The sequence below is a fragment of the Prionailurus bengalensis genome, chromosome C1 (genome assembly GCF_016509475.1).
Source record: "Prionailurus bengalensis isolate Pbe53 chromosome C1, Fcat_Pben_1.1_paternal_pri, whole genome shotgun sequence".
In the NCBI taxonomy this organism is placed as follows: Eukaryota; Metazoa; Chordata; class Mammalia; order Carnivora; family Felidae; genus Prionailurus; species Prionailurus bengalensis.
The window spans coordinates 152,495,613-152,508,827 of NC_057345.1; the positions used below are offsets into that span (position 1 = coordinate 152,495,613).

The following is a 13,215-nucleotide window of genomic DNA, read 5'->3' on the forward strand; positions in this document are numbered from 1 at the left end:
ATAAGCTATGGACATAAAAATAGCATGCAAAACAAAAAACAAGGTATATTCCTCATTTTAATATATTCTCAAATTCCACTCTTGACTCATAAATTTTAAAATAGCTAATTTATATTCTATATTGGTAAGAAACAGAGATGTACATGTTAAAACATAGAATATATTTTTAGGGGCGCCTGGGTGGCTCAGTCAGTTAAGCATCTGACTCTTGATTTCTGCTCAGGTCATGAACTCACTGTTCGTGAGTTTGAGCCCAGCATTGGGCTCTGTGCTGAAAGAACTGAGCCTGCTTGGGAGTCTCTTTCTCTCCCTTTCTCTCTTCCCCTCCCCTGCTCTCTCTCTCAAAATAAGTAAATAAACTTAAAAAAATAGAATATATTTTTTAAAGTCTTACCTTAATTTTATAAATAAAATCAATAATTATAAAATTTTACATTGTAACTTCTTCAAATACTGTGGACAAGGAGCCATACTGGCTAAATCAAGTTTTAAGCTATTTCCCCTACCCACAAGGCACCTGTTTCTCATATATTTCTGTATATTGCTTTGTGGTCTTTTGATAATAGATTTTAATTTTAAGTATAGTGGAAGAGGGATTCTGGAATGTCAAATTACTGCTCTTGACCTCATTTGGGAATCCTATTTTTCAATGATAAAACTAATTTCTTAAGGAACAGAAGTTCACTGTTTTCTTTGTTGACTTTTTAAAGTTCTTGTATATTGTGTTTCTTCCTGATGATATCAATTCTACATTTGAAACTGCTGGCACAAAAGTAGCATCAGATTTTTTTTTCCCGAGAGTATTCTCAGAACAAATGAGTAATAACAGTCTAAATTTTAGTGACTGTGTTTAAAAAAAATTGTTTGCTTTCCCACATAGTTAATTTTCTGTCTTATTCTTGAGACAGGTAGTAGAATACTCATCTTCAAAAAAGTAGTCTGTTTGATTACTTGGTTTTAACTAGCTATGAAGACTCACATTCAGTGGTGCCTACACTACTTGAACAATTTATCCTGTAAAGAAGAGGGTTGGAGTTAGAAGTTGGACTAGGAGGCTGATTAGATTCTGGGATCCTGCCAGTTTAGTGGAAAGGAGAGTATACAGGAATCAAAATGGTCCTGCTCTCAAGTGGGCATGTCAAGTGGAAAAAATCCTGGACTCCAAGTCCAGAAATGAAGGTACGAGTCTTGGGTATTCAGTTAACAATTTGTGGGACTCTGGATAATTCACTTATCTCAAAATTCTCTATAAAAATAAACTCTTGACTAGAATCAATGAAAAAGTCAGAGATTGCGATAAAAGAAACCACAAAGTAAATAGTAGAACTAGAGCAAAGTTTAATGTCTGACCCTTTCAAATTCCTCAAAACATATACACACATATGAAACCTTAAGAGAAAGTCAATATATAAAGCCACTTGCAATGAAGTGGATCTGACCAACCTGGCCATAATGTGGGGGTCCCAGAGGTCCTTCCCTTTGGTCCCATCCTGCTTCTTGGCACCTATTACCCTACGGAGCACAAGTTACAAAACTATTGGAACAATTATATTTTGTAAAGGAGACTTCCTCCAAAATAGCACTAGAGTATTTCTCTATATTATGTTATTTTGTCTTTACTGCTAAAGCAAAAACATGGTGAAGAAATCAGAAAGACTGCCACTGTCACGATGTACCCCAATCCAGTCATTCAACATGTAATAATGTTTTTATTGGCAGTTTGATATGCTAGACAATATTGCTGGCTGGAAATAGGAACTAAAAAAACCTATGTCTCTGGTACCTTCCCTGAACTTAAAAAAAGGGGTCGGTTTCAAGATTCAGGATAGAACAAAACTGTCTCGTTGAAGGCAAGATTCCTTCAACTTCCCTCTGAAAATATTGTTTTCCCCTCTGATTCTAAAGGACTAATTTGGTTCCAAAATGCAAAAAATTTTGAGGAAATCTATGTAAGAAGCATATCCAAAATCTTAAAGTGACTAATGAGAAGTCTAGGCAGAGGGGTTATTTTAATTCATCATATAAATAATATAAAATAATTCTAAAATGTAAAAATATGGTAATGATTTCTCTTTTTAATATCCAGAAAGTTAATGCCTTAATTTGTACCCACTTTCAAGTAATAAGTTGTATACAGTAGACAGTAATACTTGTTCTTTGGGAAATACTTCTTCTTTTTTCCAGTTAGCTTTATACTGAAATCTCATGGTTGCAGTTTGCTGTCCATTTACTGGACATTCATTCATTAGGATTTATTCATTCATTTTTGTAGAAGGAAATATAGGCAAAGGAGGGGAGGAAGCTGTCTTCATCTGAGACACAAAGTGGGCTGTTAGGATCTGATGATGGTAGAAAAATTGCAAGGGCACACGAGGTAACGTAACAGTTTTGGAAGTAATTCAGGTGCCTGCAGGTAGGAAAATTTAGGGGCCTGAAATCACTATTCTCCAATACCAGCCCATGAATAATGGATATAGCTATGGGCATAATTTACAAATGACAGTTTATCACTTGGAACAGGATGGCATAGCTCAACCGACAGGTGCCAGTCAACTAAGAAATAGTATTAGGATATTTCTCTCAGTACATCTTTTCTTCACTCAATTTCACCTAACACTGTTGCCATGACCTGAAAATCAAGACTGTGTTCCTAGGAATAGTATGGAGATTTGTCAGCTTGATTCTTCACTTCAAATGTAAGAAGGATCAACAGGCACCAGGAGCTAGCTGCAGACCATTTTTAAGTATTTTCTGCTCCATCTGGAAAGGAGAACTGAGACACCAGAATGACATAGAAGTGCCAAGGAACTGTGGAAAATGGCATGTTTATGTGACCTGGTTCACCTCATATCACAGGCCACCTCATCCCTTCCCCACCATCAAAGTGATATCGTGATACCACCAACCTCCGGATATTGGAACGAGGGGCAGAAAAAGCAAGTTCTCCATTCCCAACAATATGGCCACTAAAACACAGCAGGTCAGCCTCAACTATGGCAGCCTCAGAAGAAAGACACTTGTTAAATCTCTCCTTCATCATCCTGCACTGCACATTTTTTTCCATTTCTACGTGATTCTAAAGAAGTAGGCTTCAAAATACAGTTATATTTGAAACAGCTGTATTTAAAACAGAAAAAGGAATAGAGATGGGATTTTCTCCAGCTCCTCTAAGCTGAATTCTATATGGTTGGAAAAGAAACCTAGGCAGACTTCATTAAAATAAGGAAGAAAAATGTACTTAACATGTACTACCTTCTTCCCGTCTCTATTGTCTCCTGCCGATCCCAACCTTGTTTCTTTTAAAAGTGTTAAGATTTCTATCACATCCACGTTTAAGTTGAACTACAGTGCTCATAGTTAGCCACGAAAAAGCCTTTTGTCTGGGCTGGTATTTCCTAGAGAATCTCCCCTTAAATATGAATTCCTCAGAATATCAATACATGTATTATATATAAACACATTAGAAATGGTTTCTGACGGGGCATCTGGCCAGCTCAGTCAGTTGAGCATATGACTCATGATCTCTTGCTTGTAAGATGGAGTCCCATGTTGAGTGCAGAGTTATTTAAAAATAAAATCTTAAAAAAAATAAAAGCAAAAAAAAAAAATAAAATAAAAAAATAAAAATGGGTAAAAAGATGAAACATTGAGCCAAGCAAATATCCATCAAGCAAATAGTCATCAAAAATATTGAGTAAAAGTTGTACAGATTTCTGTAAATTAGGACTTTTGACAACTTCTAATGTGCTAATTTGCTATGGTAATCCCCGGTGGGGGGGGAGATGGCAGTGGTGTTATTTGAATAAGAAAAGTTTTCTGCTAGGAAATGTTTGTGAGACCAGTGTTCTGAAGACACTTTGGAGCACTCCAGCCTATGTTCTCTAGAAAAATGTTCTTAAATGGAGATTGTTTCTTAGAGGGTTGTCCAGTAAGTGAAAATGGCAGTAGTTTCTCTTGGACTCAGTAGTTTGCCTATGAAAGTAAGTCTGTTTCTCCAATACGAATTGCATAAGTAAGAATTAATATGTTTTTATCTCATTCAGAAATCTACAGAAAGAGATACACCTACAATAACAATAAAGAAAGATAAAACCTAGCTTTCTACTTGGGTTTTCCTTTTAGTTTCTTTAGCTGCATAATGAAAGGATTGAGCTACATCCATATTTCCCAAATTTGTCTCATCTTAAACATGTGAAAGTAGAGGTTGCAAATGGAATGGAGATTGCTAAAAATCAGAATCCTTGGACTCCACTGAACTTTATCGATTTTCTAGGGAGTGTATGTGTGTTGGGGATGGACGGGAGAAAGAGAGAAGTGTTCCAGATGATTCCGTTGATCAGGAAGTTTTGAAAAAAACCTAGGGAAGATGTTATTTAAGTTTCTTTGAATATTAAAATTCTATGAAGATTAACTGCTTTTTAATGAACTCTTTTAAAGCAATTGAGTTTTAGAGGGTTTATTATCTAACTACATAGTTTCCATTATAAATGTGACTTCCACAATATAGAGAACTAGGGCTAGAGGGGATAATATATTACCCAGGATATCACCATCCAGAAAATCAATGGGATATTTTATTTTATTTTATTTTATTTTATTTTACTGTATTATTTGGGATTTCCTTTCGAATAAGATTCCATGGTTGAGTTAATTTCTTAACTCTAGGGACAGTTCACAGCTACTTAACATTACAAGACCTTGTGCTGCCTGGTATGAGACAATGGCATGTCTGCTCTGGAATTTCCATAGCTGATAAAAATCCTTTGCCTGATTCTCATCCTGTGAAACATGAAAAATTTACTCCTTCTGCCTACTCTCATTAGGCAACCCACTTTGAACTATGTTTGTCCCAGTCCCTAGGCTATGAGGGCAAATGAGCAAAGAAACTCTCCTTTCAAAACTTCCTTTCTGTCTCTGGGTCTGACTTAACCTAAGGCTCACACAAACTGGAGGGATTAAAAACGAAACTTCTTGGCAACAGATATCCATAATCTTTCTGTGTCTCTGTTGCCGTAGCAACCAGGCTATCACTATGTATGCTGAGCCAAATTATTTTTACCTGTCTTTTGTGACCACTGGTATTTTGCTTCTTTTCTTCAAGCATCTATTTTCAACATGTTTTTTTTGGCTGACAAAACTTTTAAAGAAGGTATTATTTTCTCCTTCCTTCATTTAGAAATATATGATGAATGTACAAAACCAAACAGGTGTTTTATTTATTTATTTTTTAAAGCAATCATACCTAAATGCTTGCTCTACAAGCTTTGGCTCTTAGTTGCCATTAGGGCTTCATATGGATGCTGTGCTTCCTCATCTAGAGTATGGAGAAGTACGACTTTTGAACTAATTAGGCGTTTTAAACCGAAATAAACTGTATTTTAATGTAGAACATGTCAGCAAATAATGATCAGTTTTGATATGCATATAGTATATAGTAAAAAGAGATAAAAAATTAATGTTGCTTTTTAAAAATCACACATTTCCCTTTTCAAAATTATGAACATCTTTATTTTAAAGCAAAAAACATGCTTTTAGTAGTCAATGGCTACTTAAATGTCTATAGTTATTTTTTATCTTTTTCTCATCATAACTTAGATAGATAGAATATATTTATTTGTCCAGAGAAAACTCAATGACATAATCCTGGATCTCAAAGATCAAAGCTTTGTATTTAGTAAAAGACCCTTTAAGGTAAAGACCTTGACTTACATATTTTTGTATCACTACTGTACATAAAACTTTGACTTACAGCTGGTAAGCACTCACAAATATGAAATCCATAATTATCTTGATGAATGTGCTTTATTTTTACTTGCAGATCCACAAATACTGTTTTTCATTTCAATTTACATGTATAGACATAGATCAAACCCAGGATAATGGGAAAACACTAGATGAAGATTTCTGTTTTGCTGAGCCAAGTTTGATAGTATTCTATAAATAACAGTAAGATAATGAATGCAAAACCAACGTCATATTAAATTGGAAGTGTGCAGAGGCAATTTTGGACTCCTGCATTACATTTCAAATTTAATTTGGAATTTTGTGATTATTACTATTTCTGGCAGTTCAAGATGATCTGTACAGTTTTATTGAGGTTTGCATGATTTTATATTAGTTTAGGCAAGAAATGAAGTTTATGAAAACATTTAAAACATTCCGTTAGAAGTACTGTGACTTTTGTTTTTTGTAATTTCATGAATGAAGAATCAATAAGGCTTTATAAAAATAACTGTTGAATTTTAGACTTTCTAATTAAATGTAATTTTGATTCATGACCATGATATTATGGTTTATAATAAGAAACACGAATTTGGTCTTTCTCCCTGTTCCTAGCACAGAGCTCTAAAACCCTTGATTTTCCTAAGAGAAGAGAATGACAAATGTGATTTTGTTATGTTAATGAGGTGACTCTGGAAAGCCCCTAGGTCACCTAAGGTCACCTGCAGATGGGGGGCTGGTCACCAGAAGATCCAAAGATGTGATTAAAGTTGAAATTTTCAGTCCCAGCACCTACCTCTGGGGGGAGGTGGGGTGAAAATGGGTTGGAGGTTGAATCTATAGCCAAGAGTCAATGAGTTAATCAGTCATGCCTATGTAATAAAGCCTCTATAAACACCCAGAAGGATGGAGTTTGGAGAGCTTCCAGGTTCCATGTACCATGGAGGTAGAGGGAGAGTGGTGGGCCAGGAGAGGGCCTGGAAGCTCTCCACCCCTTTCTTCATACCTCACTCTTATGCATTTCTTCCATCTGGCGGTTCTGAGTTATATCCTCCTATAATAAACTGGTAAACTTAAGTAAGTGTTTCTCTAAGTTCCATAGCTGCTCTAACAAATAGTCAAGCCCAAGGAGCAGGTCATGGGAACCTCCAATCTGCAGCCAGTCATGGAGGCACAGGTGACAACCTGGACTTGAGGTTGGCATGGTGGGTTTTTAGGGGGAGGGGGAGTTTTGTGACACTGGGCCCTTAACCTGTGGAATCTGTTGCTATCCCCGCAGGTAGATCGTGTCATAATTGAGTTGAATTATAGGACATCTAGCTGGTGTCAGAATCTGAACTGGAGTTAGACTAATAACGGCATTATTAATGAAAACTATTGCTACATAGAAAACCACTTTTAATTTGCAGTGGTGTCAGAAACATATTTTTTAATACTGTCACTAAAGAAAGTTGAGGATTAAATTTATCCAGTATGAGGGAAACTACAGCAAGTGTTAAGAAGTTTTGTACTGTTAAGCCTGAGATGATAAATGGATATTTTTGCTTTACTGAAGCTAACTGATATACAAAAATTATATGCATTTATGATTTTAAACACTAACTAATAAAATCAACACTCTCTCTCTATTATAAACCAATCTCCATTTCTAAACAAGTCTGGAATTATAAGTATTGTTTAGGGTTTCTGTCAAAAGTAAATATAAGTTTAGAGCCACTGAAAAACATGAAGAGATAATGAGCATATTCGCAATGGACAACATTCAGTGGCAAATATAAAGCCATAATCTCTAAGCTCCACTTTATGTCAGTAATCTCTGTGTAATTTTCCTTTTCCTGAGTGGCATGCTACCAACAAAAGCCAAAATCTTTTATCCTAATCTAAAAGTAGCATAAGCAAAATGGGATATACACTTACACAAAAGATAATGCTGAAATGAAGCTCTCCTGTTAAGGATTGTTTTCTTTTGCTTTTTGAAGACTTTCGGGAGTTCTGGAGAAAATCTACCATATTCTCTTTCCTATTTCTGTAGACTCACTTTTCCAGTAAATTACTATTAAACTTTCAGATTAGCATTTTGATGAAATGGCCAAATGTTAGGGTTACATCCAAATGGCATCCTAACTTCTGAGTGGATCTAGGAGGCAAACAGGGAAACAGAATCATAGAGAGGGGGTACTTTAGAGTACTTCAAGTTTGGAGTCCTATGACCTCAGTTTGAAGGCTACTTCCATCATTTCCCATGTGACCTGAGCAAGTTGTTTCCTTTCTCTAAGCTTGATTCCTTTTCTATGAAATGGAGATGATAATAATAGTACCAAGTCACAGGAAAGACTGTTATGTGGATTCAAATTGACAATCCATTAAACCACTTAGCATAGAGCCTGGCGCATAGTGAATGCTCAATCAATGTCAGCTATTATTAAATCTATCATAATTCTATTTTCATGCCAACAATACACTTAAATGAATCCTAAATAATGGGAATCTATTCTGGCTTTAGAGTTCTATGTGGATTTCACGACTATATGGGCTTTTAAGCATTCAGAGATTTCTTTCTTGTGACCTAAGTCTCTAATTAGTCCTAAAATTATTTTCTTGAGTAGTCTCTTTTAGTTAAGCTATGGAAAAATTATACTTGTGGACCAGCAGCAATTCTTTTCCCTGTCATCTTTTCCCCAAATTAAAGTCTCCTGGTTCATTTAGGGCCTTTCATATGTCTTATTTTTCTGGTTATCACAATATGAATGTCTACTAAATTCATCAGACATGCCTCCTAAGTAATAATGCAATAAGTTGTAGAATTATTTGGTCATAATTTGGCTAGTATTGAGTCAAAAGGAAATGTAAACTACTTTTAATTCATAATATATTCTTGTAGCATTTATTACATTAGCACTTTGAAAAATGCTATCATTATATATTGTTATATAGTGTTTTTCTGAGTAGTTTATAACCCCTAGTACTATTAGTGCTAGTTTTCTACTTCTGTGTCTCTAGTGCCTATCTGGCACATAATGCATATTTAGTGTGTGTGTGTTTGTGTGTGTGTGTGTGTGTGTGTGTGTGTGTATGTGTGTGTGTGTGAAAGAGAGAGACACTGATGTTTAACCTGAATCCCATCTTTGTCTTTGCAATGGGCCACTTATTTTGTTTTTCTTCTTTAGAGCCTCCCCTCCCCCACTGCATTTTTTTGATGTGGTCATTGGTCAAGGGGCTATACTTCTACAAGGATGAGCACAGGACCCATAGTGGCCAATACAATTCCACTTTCTCAGGAATATAATGGACATCAGAGGAGAGAAGGCCCTTCTCATCAGATTACCAACTGTGAGTATTATGTGAGTCAAGAGAGTCTGAGGTTCTTGCTTCTATCAGATGTGGAGAAAGGTCAAGATAGAAGAAAGCATGGCTGAGAGGGAAAGAATGTCATCAACTCTTTAAACAATGAAGGCAGCAGCCACGGCCCAAAGCAGGTCTGTCCTTGCACTTTTTGGTTATGTGACCCAATAAATTCCCCCTCCTCCTTTCATATTCCGCCTAAGGTGGTTCCAGTAGGCTTCTTTTATATTCTGTTATGGCACTGACTGACTGATAAAGTCTCGTGTGACCAAAAAAGATTTGGAACCCATAGGGCCTTTTTCTTAAATCTTCCTGATATTCTTATGCATATCCAGGGAGAGGGATCTACTACCAAATTTGTAAAAGCTGAACATGACAACATATAACATATTTTATCCTAAAATTAGCATAACATTCGAAGTAGAAGTAGAACTAGCCTCAGGAATAATGAAATCATCCAAGAGTACAGAAGTTTGGTTTCCTTGTATTTAAAAGGGGGCAGATACAGCAAAGAATTTTATCCTCAAATGAGAACCACAATTACATGGTAAAAGCAGATCTTTATTCTTCACTCACCCAACTTTTATCCCAATCCATTGTTCTCTCTCCACTACTCCACTGCTATTTGATAAGAATTAGCCAAGTAAGGCCCTGTCTCCTGAGGATGGACCCGACTACACATCAGCCTGTACCAGCTAGACTGCGGTTAAAAAAATCCACATCTTCTGAGTTAATTTCTATTTTCTCCAATTAGCAGAGAAGGTCATATAGAATATCAAATAAAGAGATGATGCATTCTAGAAGTATGCCTTATGACACCAGCCAATGAAAGGGGTCTCTGGACCAGAAACAAGAGTCAGATTTAGAATATTGCCTGAAGGGAGAATTTGGAAGGCAAGCATTTGTTTTGGGGATTATTGACCAAAAGACGTACTCTTGCTTAATTCTCTCCAATGCCTTCAGTGGTTCATTTCCAAATCTTTTAAGAGTCTTCTTATATGTTGTATATATCACGCTAGGCACTAAAAATACAAATACCTCATGTTTCATTCCTTCGCTGGTACTCACAGTTCCACAAGTATGTCCTATTCCAGATTCTAATTCCTCGCCTTGAAACTTCTCAAGCTTCAAAATTTCTCTAAGAGTTTATATTCCCCAACCACTATCCCAAACTTCCAATATAGGTACTGTTTCCTCTTTCAGTACGTTTTGCACTCTGTTGTTTACCTATAGTGTAATCCTTTACACTGCATCCTAATGCCTAGGTATTGTACTTGTCTGTTTCTCTCACACATCTAAGGCACAGTATTTGCTTTTTCACATGAATTCCCAGAACTTACTAGCTCTTAATAAATGCTTGTTGAGTGAATAAACAAACACATGAATGCATACATGCATGAATGAACGAATGAATGACTAACAGCATGGTCTCTACTCTGAAGAAGCGCAGTCTAGCTGGGGAAGAAATAACCATTAGGCTAATTAGCAACTAACCATTGCATAATAGAGATACGATCCAAATATTGACAGAGCATAACATGAGCAGAAATTAATTGTTCCTTTGATTTTGTGCCTTTTTTTTCCTCGTGTCTGCTTTATTGTTTGTGCTCAGAGGAATATTTAAAACTCACTGTTGAATTATCTATGAACAAAACCCTGATATCTTTGAAGGAAGGATTACCATCCAAATCTATAAATGGAATAAAACAAATAAGGACATTAGATAAAGAAAATACTGCTGGCTGCCTACAGAAACGCACTGAGACTATCTCAATAAGGAACATTTCCACACAGGCCTAACAAAGGGAATAGTAAAATTATGGCCTAGTTTTTTTTAGTGACTAGAGGACCGTTGTTATATGTTGGGAACATGGAAATTCCAGAGATAGCTATGATGAGGAAGCTTCACAGACATTAAATGAGAAGAGTCCTGCTGTCAAGTGTTTAAACAATCTCCAGAGGCTACGTCTGCAGGAGGAATTTATCAATATGCAATCTCTACCTTGTTTGGTTTGACATGTGGGTTGTTGGCGGGTTTGTTACTGGGAGCTATAGATGACACTAAAAAGAAGAGGGAGCATTCCTACCACCTCTTTTTTTTTTAGTTTTTGTCCCAGCCTTTTTTCAGTTCCTCATCATTTTGGCCAGAACCAGATCTGCTTAAATGTTCTGTCTTCAGAATGTCCTTCCTATTGCTGTATTTTTCACATTTATTTTAAAGAGTGATCGTTTATAAAACAGGATCTAATTCAAATCTTCTAGCATCCTTAAGATGCACTGTTTTTCATTTGGGGCCCTCTGGAGTCTGTGGTAAGGGTACTATACTATTTGTGTGGAATATGAGAAACTATAGGAAAGAAATGGGGTGTTTCTGTGGGCTTGGGATTACCTCCGTGATAAGGAATGAAGACATTTTTTAAATGTTAAAACAAATACTGTGATATTATGAAAGATGAAGTTAAATATAAGAGAAGAATTTAAAGAGAAAGCATGAGACCTGAAAAGAATGCCAAGCTTTTGAGGTTAGCTGTTGCATTTTACTTTGACTCAAGGCATTTTTGTGAAAAGGTAATGGAGAACCATCTAGAGGGGAAAGTTGCCCCTGTCCCAAGCTCGTGCCCAGCCTAGCCTCTCCCTGGGCCAGGAAAATATCTGTTTCTAAACACCCAGGGACTTTTGTACAGTTTTTGAAATCTCTTAATTTCTATGTTATGGAATTATTATAAATAATCATTATAAATTACATATTACAACATAAACATAAAATATATAGTAGCATATGGCATGTAGAATGTCTCATCCCAAACACAGACCACTCAGGACTATTTTGAACTGACTCCTGGTCGTTACATCGCTATTTCAGCTAACACATAAAGGATTATTTACTGACTACAGTATTGCTGGCAGTAATCATCACTACAGAAAAAACTTGATCAATTCAAAATCTTTAAGGCTTCGGACAGAGATTGGGGCCAAGTTTACCTATATATTTGTGACAGTTTTTGAAAAGATGTGCTAAGCAAATATACCAACTAAAGTGTTTGTAGAAGAACTGTTTACTGGACACAAATTTTAGAGTCACGAATTCCCAACAATGTAAGTGCATGGTAAGCAAAAGCTAGATGTTGCTTAGGTTGGTATTTTGATATAATAGGTACAAATTATTTTTATCTATTCTTTAAAGCAGGACTTCTGCTAGACATTACATTTTTACCCTAGTTCAAATTGCAATATTTATTTGAAAACAATAAAATATTGTTCCTGTGGAAATGTATTATTTACTCTGACTTTTAATCATTTCGGCTCTTTTCCTCAAGTCAATTGACTTATAACTGAGTCTACTTAGTAGAGGAAGTGAACAAAAGGAGGTCACAGTTAAGACTAAATCCCAGTTAGTCACCTAAAGTTTCAACAGTCACATCCATTATATGAAGAAACTGTGCTTTAATAATGCAAGAGTTGGCAGCAAAACAATAAATGTCCAAACATGATAAATAGCAGGTTAACCACCTCTGCGACAGAGAGAACAACAGTATCAAGCTAGCCCATTTTTCCTTAGTCTTGTAAGAGATACAATCACAGTCTATAGTTTTATTTTAAATCTGTCACATTAGAGGGTTACCCAACATTTCAAGATATATTAGGGTGCAATAAATAGCTTACCTTTTTTGATAGTCGTTTACGGGAAAAATAATGTGCTTTATGGTGCAGAGAAGAACCTTAAACATGGTCAATATTGAGAATAAAATCATATCCCACCTGGGTGACTTTCTCTGTCACGTTGTGTGTTCGATCTTTAACCTTGGGTGCAATAATGGTTTTATCTGAAGAAGGAGGGGATGCATTCTTTTTTTCAGTTTTGACATCTGAAAAATTCAGAGTGAGCTGTGGAATCTTGTTAATGGTGCTGTATTTGTTGAGATTTGAATCTGACGTGGATCCCAGGAGGCTTGACTTGATATGATTAAAAGGCCCTAAAAAAATTGGAAAACATTTGTAAAAGCAGGATCAGGAGAAACAGAAGAAGAAAGAGATGGTCCTGAATGACCCGCTAATGATCCACAGCCAGTGTGACCCTGCTTCGGGAGGGACTAAATGCAGCCAGCTGGTACCTGACCACAGGTTTAGGATCACGGTCTGACACATGGAGCA

General features: G+C 36.1%; 1 protein-coding gene across 3 annotated transcripts in view; it reads right to left on the reverse strand.

The window, feature by feature from the left end:
- Positions 1 to 13,215, reverse strand: part of KCNH7 (potassium voltage-gated channel subfamily H member 7) — a 484,953-nt gene that overhangs the window by 112,238 nt on the left and 359,500 nt on the right. For all 3 annotated transcript variants that reach the window (XM_043576908.1, XM_043576909.1, XM_043576907.1), the window contains one exon: positions 12,823 to 13,037. In XM_043576908.1, the coding sequence (XP_043432843.1) occupies positions 12,823 to 13,037 (215 nt within the window). The remainder of the gene's footprint in view (positions 1 to 12,822; positions 13,038 to 13,215) is intronic.